Source organism: Oreochromis niloticus, linkage group LG19 (genome assembly GCF_001858045.2).
Source record: "Oreochromis niloticus isolate F11D_XX linkage group LG19, O_niloticus_UMD_NMBU, whole genome shotgun sequence".
NCBI classification, from domain to species: domain Eukaryota; kingdom Metazoa; phylum Chordata; class Actinopteri; order Cichliformes; family Cichlidae; genus Oreochromis; species Oreochromis niloticus.
In genome coordinates this window covers 3,099,550-3,122,460 of record NC_031983.2, presented here as the reverse complement: position 1 = coordinate 3,122,460, position 22,911 = coordinate 3,099,550, and the positions used below count along the sequence as shown (strand labels likewise).

Here is a 22,911-nt window from a genome sequence, read left to right as displayed (position 1 = left end):
GAGGCTGCCACCCTGTTGCCCTTCAAACTTGCTTGCTGAGAACCCGAAAAGGCAGTCACTGATGTGGCCCTAACTGTGCAACACAAGGAATTTTAGATTCAGGAGCAGGTTTACCAATGTCCAGGCAAGCTGGCTGAAAAACAGTCCATAGGAGCAACGTGGCTAACAGTCTCACTATTCTCTGGCTGGCAACCATTCTGCGTTTTTACCTGCTCGGGTGACTCGAGTACTGGCTCAGACAAGACACACAGAGCATAAATGAAATTTGCTGACTCGGAAACACAGGACAAAGAAACTAAAGAGCCACTTGAAGTAATGTCCTTATGGGCTAAAAAATCTGTCTCAGGGTTAGCCCATTCAACTCGAGGTGATTCACTGAAAAACAAAATGATGTTACTACTCACAGTGGAATTGATACTGGGAGCCCCAGCCACAGCTGATTTTATTTTTGCCTTATATACTGTGTTTGCAGGTATGCTTGGACATGTTTCAATAAATTGCTGAAACTGTTTCATATTTTCCTAGCACAAAAGCTAGCTCAAAACTTTTACACATGTACATGTATAATTTCTTGTCATAACTTGAGCTCCATTATTAACACGTTTGGACACAACTGCTCCAGAGACTCCAGACATGACTCCAGGCATGACAGCTGGGATAGGCTCCAGCGGCCCCCGCGACCCTGGAAAGGATAAGCGGAAGTGAATGGATGGATGGATGACCTATAGATTTTTTTGTCAGTCAGTCACCAAACAGACAATTAGTCTGATGTTGAAAATATTCATTTTTTTCCTGGTTTAATAATCTTGAAGAGCCAAAGCATTTTAAACATTTTTTAAAATATGCTTTAAGGTCAAAAATGATCACAGAGTCAATAATGACTCCAAACACGCCTCTTTGTGTTTTGCAAAAGACACAATGTGTTTTGCAAAAGTTTACAAACTCTTCAAGTTTTGTAAACTGACTGGTTCCAATACACATCACTGCATCCTGTTTTATTTTGTGGTTTGTCCCTGCTCACATCATGTATGTATGTGTCTCTATGTGTTGATCATTTAAGCCTCTCCATGTGGCCTTCAGGACAAAACCAGTGAAAACACAGCTGTGGATAGCCAGTCCTCTGACAGACCAGATCTCTAAAATAGAAGCCCCGAGGGGTTAAAAGTCCACGCTACATCCTTACCTCATGCCATTCACTTTATTTACTCTGTGGTCAAATGTTCCCTACTCCCCAATGGGCAGAAGCTGTTAGCTTCTCTTTATATCTCATCTTGGTATCAACACATGTTACAATGATTGATTTTTAATTGGAGGGCCTTTCTTATCTTCTTTTGCAACAGTAAGCCGTTTCTCCACTGGCAGCATCAAATGCCTACAACAATGTTTCTAACAGCTGAATCATCTCCTTATGACTTTAAAGTAGCAAAATCTGTGAGTCCAGATTATAAAAATGCACTTTGATATATGTCTTGAAATGCAAGTAGTCCAATTAGTTGGAAATTTCCTTAAGCAAAAGTTTGCATGAACTCATGAGATGTTACATTGTTAATCCTTGTTTCTTCATTTATTAATGGCTTTTTAGTTTGCACCAAGCATCCATACAATACTTCAGCATGAACAGTAAAGATAGCAAAATAAAAGAAAAATCAAAAGCATTAACAGCAGCAGACTATCATATTTTATAGGACCCTCAAGAAATATTAAACATAGAGAGAGATCTACAGCTTGCTGCATTGCAGCCTTTTTTTATTTTTAGAATGGAGAAACACAAAAATCCGGAAATGAGCCATGTGTGTTGAAAATTATAAAGAATTGTAAAATGAACCCTTTCCTGTTTGTTTGTTTTAAACAAAAAAGACAAACTGTTATCTGATTTTATTTGATATACGTAAAAATAAAACAGTGGAATTAAAATAAAACTTGCTCATTTATTTTGTTGTCTCATACTCGTGTCACTAGAGGGAATGCTGTAGCTGCTATCATTACACGAATTGCAGGACTTTTTCATGACTCAATTTATAACTGACAGCTTTGTGCATAAGAATACTTATTTTGGTTTTGCTTCTGATCCAACAGCAATTAGCTAATGTTAGCTAAAAGTAACTTTGCAGTAAGCTTAAATGGTTAAAGTACACAGAAATATGATAGATATTTAAATGTTTCCAATAATCTTTGTTGCAGATATGATGTTTATGTTCTAAATAACAGAAAATCTGTAAATGATTAGCATTTTATATTTTACTATTTTACCAGTCAGACAAGTTAACTGCAGTAGTCTGTACATTACAGATGATGCAAACACTTCCAGTGTATGTATAATGTTAACAGAGCCAGTGTAATTGGCAGGTCTAGTTTATAGAGACTAGTTTCAAGGACAAGTATCACTGAACTGCTGTTAATGGGCATTATGCAAGGTCACCACCCAATAATATCTAAACTGAAAACAGATGAAATAAAAAAACACACTTTGACTATAAAATCAGCCACATGTCAGGGGACACTGCCACCTTGTGATGAAAGGAGGCACAGCACCCTGGCACCACCCCCAGGACTGTGAAAATTTATTTAACCTGCACAGTCTATGGAGTAGTATTGAAACAAAGAGAAAAGCAACCTAAGAAACTCCCGCTGCACAGCCTCTCCAGCCACCAGTCAACGCCTCCAACACTTCAGGGTCCTCTCACTGGGCTCAGAATCAAGGCTCACGGCACCAGTGTAACCACACTCAATTACACTTTGCTGTAACTAACTGGTCTAAAAAATCACTTGACTCTGCATTATGTAGTAAATGATGTGCGAGACTTTCTTATCCGTTAGTGCATCTGTTTATCATCTGGATGAGAACAGCATATGTACTGGTCAGGCAGGTTGGCTCGTTACAGGTGGCTCAATCACAGGACACTACAAAACGAATAACATGTTATAGTAGCACATCAGCTTGCTAGCTAAGCTAGCCAGTGTACAATACTATTATGTGGCTGTTTTAGCACTTAACATTTGCAACAATTCTCTTCTTATTAACACTCAGACAATTTATAGTGGTCATGTGCTCCATATAGTGGTCACACAAATACAGATGTCTAATGATCATGCACAGTGCTGTGATCTAAAGCCCACCTCAGGCTCGTCCCTCGTAATCTGGCAACGTTTCAACGCCGCCAGTGGCATTTATGCACCATCTATGAGAGAGGGTGCCACTGAGCCAATAAACATCACAATACACAAATATGTGTGTTAACATGGCAAGTGTAATCACATACAACATAAACACTGTTACACCAGCATGACAGTTTTTCATCCTAAGTCTTTCACATCACAGTTAGAATGAGGTCCATGAAGATCCAGTTCAGTCCACTCCCTGCAAGCAGATCCCTACCCACTGATGATATTCCATTTACCTTCAACCCTCACATTCTGTTCCCACTGATACATCACAGCCCTCAGCCGGAATGCCAGCAGCCTGTTCCCAGCAAAATCCTTCCAAATATTAGTTTTTAAATATTCAGCTGTTCTCTATGAGTAAGATTTTTTTTTTTTAAGACATCCCACCTATGCATATAGGTTTGATTTTATTTATGACCAGATTGATCCACAGGTCTGCCCATATTGCCGAAATAGTGAATGATAAGGTCGGAACTTCCAAAATAGTTGTCATTCCTTTTTTTGGAAGCTGAAGCCAATGTTGAAGGAACAAGAAGGTAAAAGATGCCTTGGACTTAGAGATCACAAGAAGAAGTTTAAGTTTTATCATTAGTCAAATTTATTTTCCTAAGGTTCCCATTACTGGCTCTCCAGAAACATCGGTTCCATCTCGGAGGATGACTTTATGGAGTTTTGATATGGAAAAAGAGCTAAAGCAAGGTCATTTATCTTGAAGTCTTTACACACATGGATACAAATTATAAGTCAGTTTACCTGAGAGATATTTTTAAAAAGAAAACTTGGATGCCCCACACACAGATACAGGAAAAACATTTAGAAATTCCACAATTTCAGTCTTCCTACACTTAAGTCATTCAATAGGTCAGTGAACCAACTCAAACAAGCAAATTAGAACTTCTAAGACCTAAACAATAAACCAGCTGTCTGAGCTTGCAAAGACCATATGCACTAAAGTAATGACTGACACCCAGGTTTAAAGGATGCCTTTGCCTGCCACATTTGCAAAGGTGTGAACGGCCTGGTAGGTAGAACAACAGTTTGGATACATTTTTTTAACTTCTTTAGTAGTTTTTTGTTAAACTGGTTTACGTGCAATTAGCAGTAATGATAGTTTTTAAAATCATTTTTTGCATAGCAACATAAATAAAGTACTTGAAAATTTGTTAAATTACTTCATCCCATTTATGTTGAATATTGCTAATTTGCATCATACCTAAATTTGTATCTATTTGAGCCACTTATGTTCAATTTAACCTTCTGTTAAGTTCAATTCAATCTTCACTTAATTTAGCATGTTTGACAGCAAAAACACAAATAATTACATTTTTTAATATAAATAAATTGAGGAGTTAAAGTCCTTTCAGCTTCATTCAAATATTCACATCATCTCCAAGTTTCAACTTTTTCCATCAGCATGATCGATTCCAACACACCAACCAAATCATTGATTATTGATGGTAAATGGACTCCCGGAGTACTATACAACATGCTACATTCACCCATTGAAAGTGATAATAAATCTGCAACATGATCACTGTCTCAAACCTTACATTAGGATGCCTGAATGACTGTAAAAGTGGACATGGTAAGTACAAAAACATATTAATGTCTGGCTTAAACTTCTGCAGATTACTTCTCTCCTCTTGAAGCTTCATCAGTGACTTTGTGAAAGAAGAAATGTACTGGTGTATCAGTCAGTTTAGGTTTAGGGTCAGTAGCAAGGGAGAAAAGGGTCAGAAAAAGAAACTGTTAAAGAAAACCTGAACGAGAGCAGGTGACGTTCAGTCTTCTACCTTGGTAACTGTCAAAGTTAACTCTCTTCCTGGTCCAGAAAACTTTCGAGTTTCACTCATCTCAGGGTTAACAAACTCAAGAGTTGTTAACCGAACGTTCTTGCTGCAATAGACCAGATCTCTCATAACTGTAGCACATTAGGAATATATCCTAACTGGACAGCTCATAAACCCAGCACATAGTAGGCCTATGTACCCCCTGGAATCTCTTTACCATTAAAGTGAAGCAGAATAATCTGTTAACGTTCTTATTCGTCCACACTTTTTTTGGACATCCAAATTGTTTTTACCATTTTTTTCTCCATAAGCTCTTTCGTAATGATACCTTGTAACATTTCTTTGCCGTTTGAACACTTGAGTTCCAGAGACTTGGACAACAATGCCAACAAAACATTAAAGTGTCAGACGGTGGGCCAGAACCTAAGGCACTGGTTCTTACGGCTTGGGGGTTTTCCCCATTTCATAAAGCACCTTATGATAATTGTGATTTAAAGAAAAAATTGAACTGAATTTTGCACAAAAAAATAAACATTTGAAAGCATTTACATGAACATTGAAGCAATAAAAATGCAAACCTGAATGTGTTAATTGAATGTTAGCTTGTTGTTAACCAGTTTTTTTTAGAGATTTTTTTTTTTTTTAAATACCATATTTACATTTTCAAATGATATAAATCACATCTAAATATTCTCTGCATCCTTTTCCCATCATACATACAGCACTGTTACAGCAGTGCACAACTAATATCATGAAATGCTTAAAGCAAGACCCTCCAAAAAAAGGAAGGTTCAACTCCAACAATTAATAAAATAAAATACAAAATTTAACCCTAGTTGTAAAAAAAAACCCCGACATTTTTAATTGCTTATAATTACAGATTTAATCAGACAAGAAATTCTACAAGAAATATCCGTTAATGGCACAAAGGTGTACAGAAAAACACAGCAAGATATGCACAGGTCTTAAATTTAGTCAGATCTGTTAAAGACATGAATGCAGAAGTACTGAGAGCATGAAGGTGAGCAGGGTGTGATCCAGATCATGTGACTGTGCAGCTGATATGTCACAGCTTTAAGTCACTTCCACCACCTGCCTCAGCTCCTCTATTAGTGAAGCCAGCTCTTTCTCCAGGCTCATTATGAGACCTGAGGACAAACAAGGACAGTATTGTACTGTTAGTCAACAAATATGATACACATGTGAGAAGAACTCATAATACACAGTGAGTACAGACACATAACATTTATGGGGGTTTTTTGTTTAAAAAGTATTATAATTCTTTTTGATTTTCATATATTTTACATACATTGAGCCATGTGATAACATGTTTTCTATGTGTGTTTTTTAATGTTTAATGGTCACTAAAATTTGTATCCCTGACAGAATTGTTTTTGACTCACCAATAAATACAAAATACACTAAAAAAGGTCTACAACACTTAAAATTCAATTCAATATTAAGTTAGTATAAGAGCAACAACGATAAAGAGTGGGAGGAAAAAATTAACGCAGGACTTTCAAAACTGGTGAATGGCAGGCACAAGTGACAGGACCACAGCAGCCACATCCACAACTTCATGCACCTTGTTGTTCAAAAATATATTGAATATATATTGTTCTCCGGAGAACACCTGAAATTGTAGGCCCAACAGGCCCGTTCTCTTCACAGAGGATCTTGCAAGCGTAACGTTTGTCACAGCAACTCAAACTCCATCATTCCTGTCACATTTGCTCATTTTCTGTGTTTTATCCTCAGGTACTTTGACACAAAGGCATCTGCTGTGATGCTCACACCTCTGATGAAGTCTCACAAGTGTCAGCTTTGTTTTTATACAAATAGATATAAAAATATGGATGTGTCCTGATAAATGATCAGAATTATAATATTTCTGACTGTCTGAGTCAAAATAGAATAGAATCGAAGATCGAAGTGAAGATCCAGTGATTTGGCTAAATTTAACTTGTAATGCTGATTTTATATTAACATTGATTGACAGTGATTTTTTTATGACATCTAAATGGCACTCTGATCGCTGGCTCAAACTTTACCTGTGTTGGCAGTGTTGCCGGCAATGAAGCTGATGACCAGTGGTAGCCGATTGAACTGCACAATCTGTTCAATCCAGAAACATTACATGTTATTAAAAAAAGTTAAATGAACAAAGGATTACAAGATATAAAAATGTACGATCAGTGCTAACAGTGTTCTGAGTTGGTCGATCAATACCACCCCTGACCTGACAACAAACTGACATAATGAGATTAAACTTGGATAGAGCTTGAAATTCATATCTAAAAATCGTATCCCCTCTACCCTTCTGATATACAGAAGAGCTGAAGACCATCATCAAAACAACCTGAGCCTCCATCCCACAGCACACTGATGCAGTACTTTCTGTGTAGCAAATATAGAATATATGAAATTTTACCTTTTTTTTTTCAAAAACAAAACAGCACTTTCACAATATTATATTTTTTGAGCTAGACTAGGATATGACAAATATACCAAACTACTGATTGTTGGAAAGAAGGGGTCTGACCTGGTAGGCATTATAATAGCAGATGATGCTCTTGTTCTTAGAAAGGCCCAGTTTGCTGCCCTGATCAGTGGCCAGAGCAAACGTAGACAGGAAGCCAGGTCTCAAAGCATGAACTGGGGCATTGTCATTGGCAACTGCAAGGATACAGCAACGATGTCAGGGATAAAACATTCTCCACACAAGGAATAAATACTACAGCTGTCTGCTCACATTTGTTTCAAATACTGCCCAAACCTGCTTGATTCAGTATATTTATGATACAACTTATATGCTGGTTACATTTTTCTCTAAATTAATATATAACATTTCTTGGAAATTCAAATTTGAAAAGATATGAAACATTAATATATTTAGTAAAATAAAAAAAGCCCTTTTTTTTTTTGGTAAAGAAAAAACACTTATGCCAAACAAAGTAGTCAAGTCTGCTCTCTGCTCTGATGTGTAATAGTATGTGAGTCAGACTAACTGCGAGTTGATCTGAAACTGACAGCTCGTGGACTTCTGTCCTGGCTGACTTCCACCTTCAGGAGCAGCTACTCCTATCAGTGCCAACATGGACACTGGTTTTAGGCTCTATTCAAAAACACTGTAAGTCTACTACCAAATTTCTCTTCTGTTACTTTTGCTCTCATGGATTTTACAGTTTTCCACATGGCAGCAGTGAGACCAGCAATAACCAGCCATTCAGAATGTTTCTTACCTTTAATAACCGGGACACCATCCCTATCAGTGACCACAATAGCATGAAGACCTTCGATGCTGAAGGAGACAAACAACAAAACTTCCTGATTAAACACTGAACATCCTGATAGTGTCGACTGCAACACTGAAGATTTTGTTACTTTAATGATACACACCTTTGCAGCTGTTTGTAAAGATATCGTTTCAAATCCTGCAAATAATTTTACATTAAAAAAAAGTTAGACAGTTGGTCAGAGCTAACAAACCATACTTCATCGTCCAGTAGAGGGAGCAGGTTTGCTGTCCGCTCCACTCCAGGGACGCCCCAGCTGGCTACAGTGAGCTCTGTTGTCAGATGGAGGCAGCGTACAACAAGTATGTGTTACAACTATTATAGTCGACACATCGCTGGTGTCGCGCTGCGATTTTGACGTCATATCATGTGTCGTGTGACACAATTTTTGCGGGGCGTCAGCTGGTTATAACCTTTCGATAACTTGGCACTTTGCACTGAGACCACTGTAGCTGGGTTAGAGATCCAGCTGTATACGATCACGCAGGTTTTTGCCATCATTTTAAGGGTATTCCAGCACAGGAGCTCAGAGACGCACAGATATACAGAAGGTGATTGAAAACTTGAGTGAGCAAAGCAAGCATTACAGCGCGTACGCTGCAGCCTGGTCACTTATGTGGACTTGGTGAAACCAAGTATCCCAGAATTCTGTTTGTCCAAAACTTATAATCAGCAATGGCGGACGAGAGTTGCTAGAAGTGTACGTAAAGTTTGAGATATCACCATTTCTGTGGAACAAAATAAACTCTTACATTATTTTCAGGCAAGGATGTAGATGCGTAAACTTCATATATCGCTTGATTTATCAAGACATCATCTATTTGCAAAAGTGCTCTGACATTTTTGCAAATGTCATTTTTGCTCTGACATTTTGATCTGTCATTTCATTTTTGTCCTCACCAGCGCACATCATTTTCAAAACTTATTGCAGTGTTTTATTTGTTCCTGAGCAAATCGGTTTGGCTGAGAATAAAAGTTAAGCTTCATAACTGGTTCGTTTTATTTTAAAGTCTTACGTGGAGAGCTGTCAGCATACTGAACTGAATATTTCACCAGTCTTTATCCCTGGATGTGAAAATGTCCGTTTTTATTTTAACAGCTGACTCTGAATTGCATCTAACATTACAAATATTTTAATCCCACCAGGAGCAGAAACAGCATGTTGATTAGGGCTGGGCCATATTATACCGTTCACAGTAATACCGGTACAATGTTAGGCAACGATAAGAAAATGAAATATCGCGATAGAGTATGGGTAAAACGCGCATGTGCAGTGCCTTTGTTTTCATACGCACATGGCCGAAAAAGCACGGTAGCAACGGAGAATGAGAATGGGGAAAGCAGATTGTTGAGTGAAACCATTGGCTGTAGAAAACATGGACGACGCGACAGCTCCCCAAAAATGAAGCCAAAACGTCTCTATCGCCCCCTGGTGTCTGGCTGCAGTATAGGTCATAAACCCCACCTCCTCCATGTTAGCGGATGGGACTGGGGTCAGACTAAAATAAATTTATTCTCCTTAGATAATTTTTTTCCAAAGATTCTTTCTTTTGTTATCAATAGTTCTCATCATGCTGATTGATGTCCAAGGGGTCTCCTTTCCCATAAGTTTGATTCTAATTCCTACCGCGGTGATGTTAAATTGGGGTGAAACGTCATCATAGCAGCTTTGACTGGCAGCTGCAGTCACGGAGAAACTTGCGTATCTGTGTTCGGGAATAGCAGATAGAGCGTAGGCTCTGAGAGGAGGGCCAGCGTTTACGCTACGAAAACACGACCGACTGTTTTAACCTGACAGCCTGAGGTGTTCTTCAGTAAACTGGACTACCCGACAGAAGGACCCGAGGCCCGGCTGCACTTTTTCGGTAAGTTAATCGTGTTTGTAAGCTAATCCGTAACTACTGTCCTTAGCTATGTCCTGAGACCTAGCTAGCTAAAATGAGCACTCGGCTGTCAGGGTTCGTTTAGCTAATCTGTGCAGGTGAATGAATTTACTAAAGAAATTAAGAGAAACGTTCCGGGCTAATCAGTCACTAATTACTGTTACTGTACTTTTATTACAAGTATTATACTGTAAAAGCAACAGGCTGCACGCTGCTTCAGCTCCTGTGCAGAGCTGAATATTAAATATGTGCAAACAACAGCATGTTTTCAGGCTCTTGCCACATCTGTAAAGACAGTAACATTTTTTTAAAAGCTTGTACTTCAGTAACTCCTCATTAATCAGGAACTATGGATTAAAGTACTGTAGTGTACTATAATACTGAAAAAATGTAAGAGAAGAACTTCAGATCCTGAGTGTGTGAGGACAGAAGAATCAGCTTCATTTTAATTTTGAGGTGGAGTGGAGGAGTTTAAGTATCTCGGGGTCTTGTTCGCGAGTGATGGGAGAAGGGAGCCGGAGATCGACAGACGGATTGGTGCTGCGGCTGCAGTGATGCGGACGCTGCACCGGTCCGTCGTGGTGAAGAGGGAGCTGAGTGTAAAAGCAAAGCTCTCAATTTACCGGTCGATCTATGTCCCGACCCTCACCTATGGCCACGAGCTGTGGGTAGTGACCGAAGGAACGAGATCGCGGATACAAGCGGCAGAAATGAGCTTCCTCCGAAGGGTGGCTGGCCTCTCCCTTAGAGATAGGGTGAGAAGTTCGGCCATCCGGGAGGGGCTCAGAGTAGAGCCTCTGCTCCTCCACATCGAAAGGAGCCAGTTGAGGTGGTTCGGGCATCTGACAAGGATGCCCCCTGGGCGCCTCCTGGGTGAGGTGTTCCGGGCATGTCCCACCGGGAGGAGGCCCCGGGGCAGACCCAGGACGCGCTGTTAGAGAGATTATATCTCTCGGCTGGCCTGGGAACGCCTTGGTGTTCCCCCGGATGAGCTGGAGGAGGTGGCTGGGGAGAGGGAGGTCTGGGCTTCTCTGCTTAGGCTGCTGCCCCCGCGACCCGACCTCGGATAAAGCGGATGAGGATGGATGGGATAAAATTCATATTTGAGTTTGATGGTTCTGTTCTCTTTGTGATTACAGGAGCTGCCCTCAGATTCAGACCTCAGCACCACAGCAGACAGATCATCCGACATGTTCACATGTTAACTGCAAAATGAACTGATGAAAACAGTACAAAGGTTAAAGTACCACATGTCCTGTAGTGAAAGCTGCAGCTTTATTGATAAAGTTAAAGACAAAAAACAAAAGGATTAATCACTCATGTAACTGTGTCACTATATATCAGCATTAACAGGACCTCAGTTTGGTGTTTCACAAAGCTGCTGATCTCAGACCTGCACAGCTTCCGTTTTAAACACTTGATGTACTCAGCTGCATGAAGAGCATATGAGATTTTCTCTGGCACAATTAAATAAAACCTGATGAAGGTCAAAGGTCGTCACTTGTATGTTGAACTACAAACTTGTCATCTGGAATTCTTTCACAGTTTTTTGCAGATAGTGTGTTATTTACCATAAAGTGATTCAGAGTTATTCATACCAGAGTAACCAGAGAGGATCATATATTTTTAAATATATAACTTTCTACAGGACTGAATATAATATCTTTATGTAAAAGTCCGGAGCCTCTGGGGAGTATCCGAGTATTTATAACATTACACAAACCAAAGGTCTCCATCACAGTGTTCATGAAATGCTGGGTTTATCCATCTCCTGGATCGGGCCTACGGAGGAGTGCTGAAGATTTCCCTGTGAGGGAGCTGCTGGTGAAGATCATGAATCCTGCTTGATCAATGCGATGAGCTTCAGTCTTCCTGGTGTTTCTTAAATGAAGCCTCTTTCAGTAGGTCAACAGCACCTCTGGCACAGGACAGCTGTGATGAAAGAAAAGGAAGAAGTTTCTCCAAACCTCTGGACCCAGGAAACCCAGCTTGGTCCTGATGGTTTCCCTCACTAGTTTCTCTCCAGGGTAGCTGTTGATATAATATGGACTCTATTATTAAATGAAAAGAACAAATCGCACTACACTACTGAAACGTTCTGCTGATGTTTTTAAAGTCTCCATGTTACCAGGCTGTAGAGGGCTCTGAAGATTTAAACAGTTTTAGATCCATTACACTCACAGTCTTATGTTAAAATCTCAAAGGACAGCATTATATTTTTGATATTAACAGTAACTCTGGGCTTCTGTAGAGTGTGCAGATGATCTCATCGCTGTCTAAAAATGTATAAAAACAAACATAAGAAGTGCTGAATCCTTCAATAACACAGACTATTAGAGTAGCAGGTGTGTAGCATCGCTAACTAGCTAACAACAAGCCTCCAACACAGTGCGTATGCTAGCGGCTAATCTAGCAAACGAATTAACAACAAAGTGATTTTAGAACTATAAGATGATAAGCTGTGTGTCTTTTTTTATAACAGTGACATGGTTGTATTTACCTTAATTAAACGAGTCGTCAGTCGCGGTAAACCAGCAAAAAAACTCGAGCAGCCGGGCTACGTAAAAAGTGTAGGGGGGCGTGTTTGCGGTCACGTCCAGCGGGTGTGTGGGTGGGAGCGTTACACAGTCACTCCACCTCAAGTCACTACTGCGCAGACTCTGGCTCCAAATTTGCAAGATGGCAGCCTCCGCAAGCGGGGTATTTTGGCTTCATTTTTGCACAATGGTGGGAGGCGGAGTCGCGTCGTCCATGTTTTCTACAGTCAATGAGTGAAACATATGAACCAGAATTGGTTTGTAAAAATGGTGCAACTTCAGTGATGTGGAACTGGTTTGGTGTTTGTCCGTCAGATACACAACAAAGCACTTTTTTTTTTGCAGAACATGCAAGCTGGCCGTCATTATTGCCGTATTTGTCGGACTAAGGTGCTCATAAATTGTGGGCGTAATCTGGGTCCTAAACTCCGTCAGCTTCAGGTCCTAAAGTCAAATGAACACTGCAGCATCACTGAGAGTTAAAAACCGTCTAAATTCTTTCATCTTTAATAAAACGATCAGCATTGCTGCTTTACCAGGTGTAACTATGAAGTTATGATCCAGGCATCCATGAAAACAGAATTTATTACATTTAATGGAGTTAGAAGTTAGCAGGAAGTTAACGGAAGTTAGCTCGCTAGTTACCTAAGCATGATATAGCATGTTCTGACTGAGAGATTTCTGGAAAAATTCAAACATACAGCTCTGCTATCACTTCCAACATAAATGAAGACAGAAAACTAAACAGCAGTGACGTTTGTAGGGTTACTGAAGTTGGGCTAGCTGCTATATAATGATGTGCTATGTGATCGCTAGCGAAACAGCTATGTTAGCATAACATAAACAGTGAAGCTGGAAGATGAACGCTAACACTTTTCCACTCGATAAAAGTTAACGTGAGGGTTCCTGATGGTTATGGACAAATGCAATCGCATGGCAGGATGCTGTAAACGGACCAAACTTCAGTCAGGAGAACAACTGAGATAATCCATCCACAATACGAGGTTAGTCATTAATATACTGCAACAACATGGGAATAGAGCAGCTGTGATAGAACACAGCATTAATGATCAATGGTACAGAAGTGGAGGAAGCAAGAAGAATGAGTTGAATAAAGTTGGACTTATCTGACTGATTTGTTTCGCTTAATGTGCCTTATAATCCCGTGCACGTTATGGTCCGAAAAATACATATTTGACTTTTTTATTTGGCACACTGCAGTTTAATGTTGCAAGGCACCTCTTTTTAACTTCAGTGGATATTATACATGGTTATGCTGAGGATATGTCAGCCCATTTCTACTGGAAATGCCTTTTGGTTAAACTTTCAGCAAGGAATTTGCATTTGCACTGTTAAATTTTTATATAGCTTTAATGCACATAAAAAACAGCTGCTTGTTTAAGTGAAAATAAATGAATGGGGGGTTTTTTTGCGCTAGTAAAGTTGTGGAGTTGTATTTTGTCTCGCAGAAATTATATCGTCAGTTATATCGTTATCGCAAATTTTCAATTTTCAAATGTATATCGTGATATATATTTTTGGCCATATCGCCCTGCTCTAATATTGATACATGAAGATCCTGAAGACTGCTCCAGAGATGATCAAATTATGTTTTTTTAATTTTTTTTCAATTCTCTTCCAATCACTAGCTGTCTATTTTAAGATTTGAGTGTTGACTAAAATAAGAATAAAAGCATTCTGACATCGGACACGTTTGTTTTTGTTCAATAAGCAGCGTGAGCTGTGCATACGTGTATAATATTTTGAAATAAAGTTTGCGTTTCACTCAAGTAGGTGCTTAACTGTATGAAGCTTTTCAGACACTATGAAACAGATCATATCTAAAAGTAAGGTTTGCCAAAGTGCTTAAAATAGTTTTTTAAATTGTATTTTTTCAGAGAAAAAAAATATATGAACTGCATCATGTGTAATTTCCATTGCAAATATTAACCACAGTTAAAAATTAAGGGGGTAGCAGTAAAAACGCTAGAACTGAGCTGTGATGTCATCAAATACACTGCCGTTACAACTGTAAAATGAGCGAAATCCAAACTTCCATGTGAACTTGAGAAGTACGGACTTGCATACTTGAGTATTGCGAAACTGCCGTGTATTCATACCATTGACTGTAGAAAACATGGACGACGCGACTCCGCCTCCTACCACTGTGCAAAAATGAAACCAAAATATCCCGCTTGTGGAGGCTGCCATCTTGCAAATTTGGAGCCAGAGTCTGCGCAGTAGTGACTTGAGGTGGAGTGACTGTGTAACGCTCCCGCCCACACACCCGCTGGACATGACCGCAAACACGCCCCTCTACACTTTTTACGTAGCCCGGCTGCTCGAGTTTTTTTGCTGGTTTACCGCGACTGACGACTCGTTTAATTAAGGTAAATACAACCATGTCACTGTTATAAAAAAAGACGCACAGCTTATCATCTTATAGTTCTAAAATCACTTTGTTGTTAATTCGTTAGCTAGATTAGCCGCTAGCATACGCACTGTGTTGGAGGCTTGTTGCTAGCTAGTTAGCGATGCTACACACCTGCTACTCTAATAGTCTGTGTTATTGAAGGATTCAGCACTTCTTATGTTTGTTTTTATACATTTTTAGACAGCGATGAGATCATCTGCACACTCTACAGAAGCCCAGAGTTACTGTTAATATCAAAAATATAATGCTGTCCTTTGAGATTTTAACATAAGACTGTGAGTGTAATGGATCTAAAACTGTTTAAATCTTCAGAGCCCTCTACAGCCTGGTAACATGGAGACTTTAAAAACATCAGCAGAACGTTTCAGTAGTGTAGTCTAATTTGGTCTTTTCATTTAATAATAGAGTCCATATTATATCCACAGCTACATTCACCCTGGAGAGAAACTAGTGAGGGAGACCACCAGGACCAAGCTGGGTTTCCTGGGTCCAGAGGTTTGGAGAAACTTCTTCCTTTTCTTTCATCTCAGCTGTCCTGTGCCAGATGTTCTGTTGACCGACTGAGAGAGACTTCATTTAAGAAACACCAGGAAGACTGAAGCTCATCGCATTGATAAGGCAGGATTCATGATCTTCACCAGCAGCTCCCCCACAGGGAAATCTTCAGCACTCCTCCGTAGGCCCGATCCAGGAGATGGATAAACCCAGCATTTCATGACCACTGTGATGGAGACCTTTGGTTTGTGTAATGTTATAAATATTCGGATACTCCCCAGAGGCTCCAGACTTTTACATAAAGATATTATATTCAGTCCTGTAGAAAGTTATATATTTAAAAATATATGATCCTCTCTAGTTACTCTGGTATGAATAACTCTGAATCACTTTATGGTAAATAACACACTATCTGCAAAAAACTGTGAAAGAATTCCAGATGACAAGTTTGTAGTTCAACATACAAGTGACGACCTTTGACCTTCATCAGGTTTTATTTAATTGTGCCAGAGAAAATCTCATATGCTCTTCATGCAGCTGAGTAAATCAAGTGTTTAAAACAGAAGCTGTGCAGGTCTGAGATCAGCAGCTTTGTGAAACACCAAACTGAGGTCCTGTTAATGCTGATATATAGTGACACAGTTACATGAGTGATTAATCCTTTTGTTTTTTGTCTTTAACTTTATCAATAAAGCTGCAGCTTTCACTACAGCACGTGTGGTACTTTAACCTTTGTACTGTTTTCATCAGTTCATTTTGCAGTTAACATGTTGGATGATCTGTCTGCTGTCACTGGGTGGTGCTGAGGTCTGAATCTGAGGGCAGCTCCTGTAATCACAAAGAGAACAGAACCATCAAACTCAAATATAAATTTTATCCCTCAAAATTGAAATAAAGCTGATTCTTCTGTCCTCACACACTCAGGATCTGAAGTTCTTCTCTTACATTTTTTCAGTATTACAGTACACTACAGTACTTTAATCCATAGTTCCTGATTAATGAGGAGTTACTGAAGTACAAGCTTTTAAAAAAGATGTTACTGTCTTTACAGATGTGGCAAGAGCCTGAAAACATGCTGTTGTTTGCATATATTTGATATTCAGTTCTGCACAGGAGCTGCAGCAGGGTGCAGCCTGTTGCTTCTACAGTATAATACTTGTAATAAAAGTACAGTAACAGTAATTAGTGACTGATTAGCCCGGAATGTTTCTCTTGATTTCTTTAGTAAATTCATTCACCTGCACAGATTAGCTAAACGAACCCTGACAGCCGAGTGCTCATTTTAGCTAGCTAGGTCTCAGGACCTAGCTAAGGACGGTAGTTACGGATTAGCTTACAAACACGATTAACTTACCGAAAAAGTGCAGCGGGGCCTCGGGTCCTTCTGTCAGGTAGTCCAGTTTACTGAAGAACACCTCAGGCTGTCAGGTTAAAACAGTCGGTCGTGTTTTCGTAGCGTAAACGCTGGCCCTCCTCTCAGAGCCTACACTCTATCTGCTATTCCCGAACACAGATACGCAAGTTTCTCCGTGACTGCAGCTGCCAGTCAAAGCTGTTATGATGACGTTTCACCCCAATTTAACATCACCGCGGTAGGAATTAGAATCAAACTTATGGGAAAGGAGACCCCTTGGACATCAATCAGCATGATGAGAACTATTGATAACAAAAGAAAGAATCTTTGGAAAAAAATTATCTAAGGAGAATAAATTTATTTTAGTCTGACCCCAGTCCCATCCGCTAACATGGAGGAGGTGGGGTTTATGACCTATACTGCAGCCAGACACCAGGGGGCGATAGAGACGTTTTGGCTTCATTTTTGGGGAGCTGTGGCATCGTCCATGTTTTCTACAGTCAATTGCCGTTTTTCAATTCTCAAGTACGCGAGTACGTACTCGTGTTCTCGGCGAGTACGTACTGGCCGAGAACACACGGGAGTACGGACTCGCCGAGAACGCAAGCACGGACTCGCGATTTGTACAATTAGAACACCAGCGTACTTGATGATGTCACATGTCCGGAGTTTTTACTGCCGTCCCCTCTTAATTTAATTGTAAGTAACATGTTATGAGGCTTAACTTTAATCACAGCCAAACCGGTTTACTCAGGAACAAATAAAACACTCAAATAAACCAAACATTAACATTTAGAAGTGATCTAAGTGACTTGTATATCATTTTAACCTCAGTAGTGAAATCTCTATTAATAAAAATAGTGTACATGTACATACGTGTACAGACCTTAATAAAAACAAGCAGGTGAGATCTTAGAACCCTTTTATTTTTATTTTAGTGGACACTCAATACGATAGACAGCTGCTGGGGTTTCTGTAACCTGAGTATCGAAAAGACCGTTGGGGGGGGGGGGGGGTTTGAAAACGATGTGCCGGGAGTCTGCTGTTCTCGCCGGCTGTAATAATCCTCGACCTCGCTGTCTGCTATGGAGCTGGTGGGTCACAGACGTCTCCGAAAACGTCGGAGCGCGTTTGGAAATATATGATATCTTGATAAATCGAGCAGATATTTGAAGTTTACACAGCTACATTCTCGCTTGAAAATAACTTAAAAGTTTATTTTGTGACCCAGAAAGGGTAATATTTAAAAGTTTTTAGCCCCGCTCGTCCGCCTTTGCCGCGTTTGAGTTTTGGACGAAATGCATTCTGGGATATTTAGCTGTACCAAGTCCACACAAGTCACCACCGATGCATGCTCGATAAAGCGGGCGGAGCGAGAACACATCCGGGACTTTTTCGCGTTCTCGGCTTGATGCGTACTTCGAATTGGAACAGTACTTGGTCTCCGACTGATGACGTATCACGAGTACACGAGAACGCAAGTACGCACAAGTACGCATATTGAGAAACGGCTAATGATTCATACCCGCAGTTATGACAGCACTGCAGTATTCTCCTGAACGATAGGGGTCGCCGCTCAGACAATATCGCCACATAAGCGCTGACACAGGAAGAGAAGAGGTCAAAACCGGAAGCCGGAAGAGTTTTTCTTGTGTTTTTTCAAAAAACTCTTCCAACATCTCTCTCTCTGTATATCTGCACGTCTCCGAGTTTCTGTGCTGGAACGTCATAAAAACCGAAACAATCGTACACTTGTGCTTTCCACCCAGCTCCGGAGGCAGCGCAACAAACCGTGCACGACCACAGACACGTGATGTGACGTCACAATCGGCTCGCGCACAGACGACGCGGCTGCACTGTCCAAAATACACTCTGCACTGGTCGCCTCGACATCTTGATAAGGGCGCATTATTCTCCGACACCTCCAAAATTAAAGAGATCATAATAAAATAAAAATAAACAGTAAGTAAGTGCTTACTTTTGAGAGCACTTTTAATCTCGAACAGTACTTCACGTGTCCCTTTTTTATAGGAAATATCAGCAATACGCTTTTTCCTGCTTCTCCATTTTGGAGACGGGAACTCAAGAAGAATGACAAACATCTCATACTTACATCGGCCATGGCAGCTATCGAGGTATCGAGACCGCTCGACGACTGCAGGGAGATGACTGTAATGATAGTTGTTCACACAGAGGACTGAGTACGTCGTCGGAACTTCACATTCTTTTATGTCAAATAAACCACACAACCACATGAGCTGTTTCCCAGATAATACAGCGATAATATAAATGCGTCAGTTAATATCTCCTTATTAACCTACAAACACATGATAAAAATAACCAGGCAGGCAAATCGGAAATACACATTAAAATCTCAAACGAAATGACAAACCTTTGAACGACTTTAAAACAAAAACATAACCCTCAGTATCTGGAAAGGGAGATTAAAAAAACATAATCACGTGATTACTTCTTCTTCTTGATTTTAGTGGCTGGCAAACTACAAAGTGTCGCATTAGCGCCACCCACTGGTATAGACCTGAAAGGTGCTCAAAAATCACTTTCTTCTCTTTTTGTAGTACATTGATCACCTTTCACTTTACTGAGCTTGGATCGGTTGCCTATTCTCTATTGGTGTTTTTCGTATTTGATGTAAACTGCACAGAGAAAAACACCAACAGATGAATATATGAATATGTATTCATTATATGAATATGTCTTCCCTCCATCATTCCTTTCTTTTCTTTCCCTAGTTGCTTTTCTACGTTTCCCCAGTTTTGGTCTTATTATGCTCTTTATTTTATCCAGCTGCCGTTGGTAATTAGATCAACTGAAATTCTTTCTTTGGCTTCTTTTACAGCCAAATCTAAATGTTCTTTTCCTTTTATCCCATAATTTGCTGATAAGGGTGGTACATTGTTTCTGTGCTTTGCACTGTCACCTGAGAGCAAAAGATTTTCTGGCTTAAACCCTGGCAGGTTCTCCCTGTGCTTGCAAGGGTTTTCTCCAGCTCCTATGAGACATCCATGTAACATTAAGTGGTCATACTAAACTGGCCAAATGTGAACTAGATCATCTTAAACAGTGTATCTTGATTGTGGCCCTGTAAATTTACCCAGTTCCCAGTGATAATAGTTCTCTTTTGATTTCTAGTGGCATTTCCTTCATCTGTATCTCTAATACTGTTGCTGGGGTTGATTTAAACACAGTGTGCAACGTCTTAGAGGCTCTTATTGAATACAGTTTAACTTGTACAACTGTTGCTGAACCATACCCGAGATCACAGGTATCAAACTCCAGTCCTCAAGGGCCAGTGTCCTGAAACTTTTCCATGTGTCCCTGCTGCAACACACCTGAATAATATAAGTAGGTCATTAGGAAGACTGCAGTCAGCCATTTGATTCATGTTACAGCAGCTCATAAGTGAATGAACATGGTGCAATAAACGTACTTTTAGACTTTACTTCACTTTAATTTACTTCAGTAGGATTAGGGGTTGCCACCTCAGCATGCAGTGGAGTTCTATAGAGTCTTGCAAATGACCTACTAATTTTATTCACATGGAAAAGTTTCAGGACACTGGCCCTTGAGGACTGGAGTTTGACATCCCTGATCAAATACTGATCTGATTGACCCGGTGTATACAAATTTCTATCTATGCCCATTCGCTTCCAACTAAACACCTCGTTACATTTGATACTTTTTTGCATTCTTCTTGCACACATTGCTCCGTTGTCTGCAAAACATGAAATCCTCCAACCCAGGTAGATGAACTGCAGGTGAGTAATCATCCCAGAGAGGGACTTTCCACAAGTATAATTATTTGTTTCTTAGATGGGAGAATATAGGGTGGTACCCTGGTAAGTACAGATAAGTAAACAATGAATAGTTAAACTTGTCCTGTGAGCAAACACTTAGTGACAGTGTAAAGGAAAAACTCCCTTTTAACAATAAGAAACCTCAGGCTAAGGGAGGAGCAGCCATTCTCTACAACCAGTAAAGGGAAAAAGGGAAAGAAGAGAGTAAAGAGAGACAGAATCAAAGGCAAACCATGTAAGAGAGAAATAATCGCTAATTATTAAATGCACCAGTGGTGTATAAACACAAAGAGATTGAAAAGAGATGAATAAAAAAGAAATGCTCAGTCCATCACGGGAAGCTCCCCAGTCTTTTGCAGCATAACTAAGGGGTGGTACAGGGTCACCTGATCCAGCTGATACACTTTATCAAAAATGGGAACCTTAAGCCTAATTTTATAAGTAGAGAGAGCATCTGCCTCCCTAATTGAAGCTGGGACCTAAAAGTAGCGCCTCAAAGCTAAAGGCTATGTTTTCCATTCAACTTTTAAAAAATCTAAGAATCATAAGGAACCCTGCAGTCTGAAAGCAAAGTTAGGATAATGAGGTATGAGGTCTTTAAGACACAGTGGGGCATAATTATTCAAGATTTTGAATTCTCTCTGCTGCAGCCAAAGGCTTCTCAAGCACCTTTCAGAGTGACCTGATGGAACTCTCTAACTGTGTGAAGCTGTGATTAAAACCACTTTGTTGCAGTTACTTTAATACCAACAGTTTGTATCTCTGCAGTAAAATACTGTGCTCAATAGTAATGAATGTTGCACTGAGCATCTAGCAGATGCTGAGTCTAGCAGAACAGGCACAGGGATGAGTTAACTGTCAGAGGCCATAAGAAGACAATTCACTAGTGCTGTTTCTGTGCTATCATGCACTCCACATCCTGACTGAAACCCTTGAAACTGTTCCTATGCAAATGATCAGTGAACTGCTTGACTACTACTCTTTCAAGAATTAAAAAAATAAATAAAACAGGTGCGTCAGCCTACAGTTTTGGGAACAGGTAAGGCATCACCCTTTTACCTGTTCCCATAAAGAAACTGAGACTGCCTCTCTCCTTCTAGTATTCTCTCTGCACAATAAAGGGAGGGTCTGTATGTAAAAGCAGTTCTCTGACCAGACTGCTTCATGTGTATGGCGTGGCAGTGCGATTTTCCACTGTCTTTAATGAAAAATGGTGCTTTTGTCACGGTACTGTGTCTGTGACCCAGTGTTTTGCGTGTTTTAGTTTTCTTCTTTGGTTAGTGTTATTTTCTCAGTGTTTCCTGGTTTATTTTGAAAGAGTCTTGTGTGTCTTTGTCATTGTGTTTCACTTCCCCTGTCTAGTCAGCTGTTTCCCTGTGTGTTTTCACTTCCTCTGATCACCTCCTGTGTGTATTTAAGTCCTCGGTCTTCCTTTGTTCATTGTCAGGTCGTCTGTTTCCCTCCACGTCTCGTCACAGTATTCACAGTCGTCATAGTTGATTCATAGTTCTACAGTCTTGTCACAGTTTTCATAGTTTTTTAGTTTTTCCCAGTTTAGGTTTCAGTTTAGCTGTCGCTCCTTGTTTTGCCTTTGCTCAAATTTTATGTTCATGTCTACCAGCCAAAATAAACGACTCGCTTTTGTTTATGATGGGGAGCTGAGCACCCCTAAAACTCTGAACCTAAATTTGCCCCTCCCCATTCTTACATGATCTAAATTACATTTTCATCTAGGTCAGCGAAAAGAGGTTAGGAATAGACGATAGGAAGTACCTTTAGAGAGTGATGGGATGCACTGTGCCAAGGCTTCGGAGTGTGTGTCGAAATATCCAGGAAGTATTTTATGAAACGTGAATCGAGGCTTGTTTCCTTAAGAGTGAGTGATGTCACTGACGACGCCTGAAGCCTGGCTGGTTCAGAAAGTGGTGGTGTGATTTTTGCTCATATATGGAAAGCCGTGGATTCCTGTAAAATTTGTGTGTTAGTGTTCGTGCTTGGAATCGAGAACTGGTTCTATGGGCTCAAATGTGGTCATAAATATTTTGTACTTGTAAATCAGGATTTGTATGTGTAAAAAGAATTTGTGCGTGCGTAAAAAAGATTTGTATGTGTAAAAAAGATTTGTGTGTGGACTTAGCCAAA

The 22,911-nt window shown here is 40.0% G+C and overlaps 1 protein-coding gene across 2 annotated transcripts; it reads right to left on the bottom strand.

The window, feature by feature from the left end:
* Nucleotides 1-3,736: 3,736 nt before the first annotated feature.
* lamtor3 (late endosomal/lysosomal adaptor, MAPK and MTOR activator 3) lies at nt 3,737-22,624 on the bottom strand. Of its 2 annotated transcripts, none has more exons than XM_003458150.4 (7): nt 22,543-22,624; nt 19,065-19,120; nt 8,352-8,386; nt 8,195-8,253; nt 7,495-7,628; nt 7,004-7,067; nt 3,737-6,100 (listed from the first exon to the last, which is right to left on the bottom strand). In XM_003458150.4, the coding sequence occupies exons 2-7, from the start codon at nt 19,071-19,073 to the stop codon at nt 6,027-6,029; spliced, it is 375 nt and encodes a 124-aa protein (XP_003458198.1). In that variant the 5' UTR covers nt 19,074-19,120; nt 22,543-22,624; the 3' UTR covers nt 3,737-6,026. The 2 variants fall into 2 exon arrangements, with proteins under 2 accessions (XP_003458198.1, XP_003458197.1); XM_003458149.4 differs by lacking the exon at nt 22,543-22,624 and adding an exon at nt 19,344-19,476.
* Nucleotides 22,625-22,911: the final 287 nt, after the last annotated feature.

Coding starts and splice junctions, on each gene's coding strand:
- lamtor3 (XM_003458150.4), bottom strand. Junction 7,629..8,194: donor TGGTGTCCCGGTTATTAAAG/GTAAGAAACATT, acceptor GTATCCTTGCAG/TTGCCAATGACAATGCCCCA. Junction 6,101..7,003: donor CGGCAACACTGCCAACACAG/GTAAAGTTTGAG, acceptor GTTTGTCCTCAG/GTCTCATAATGAGCCTGGAG.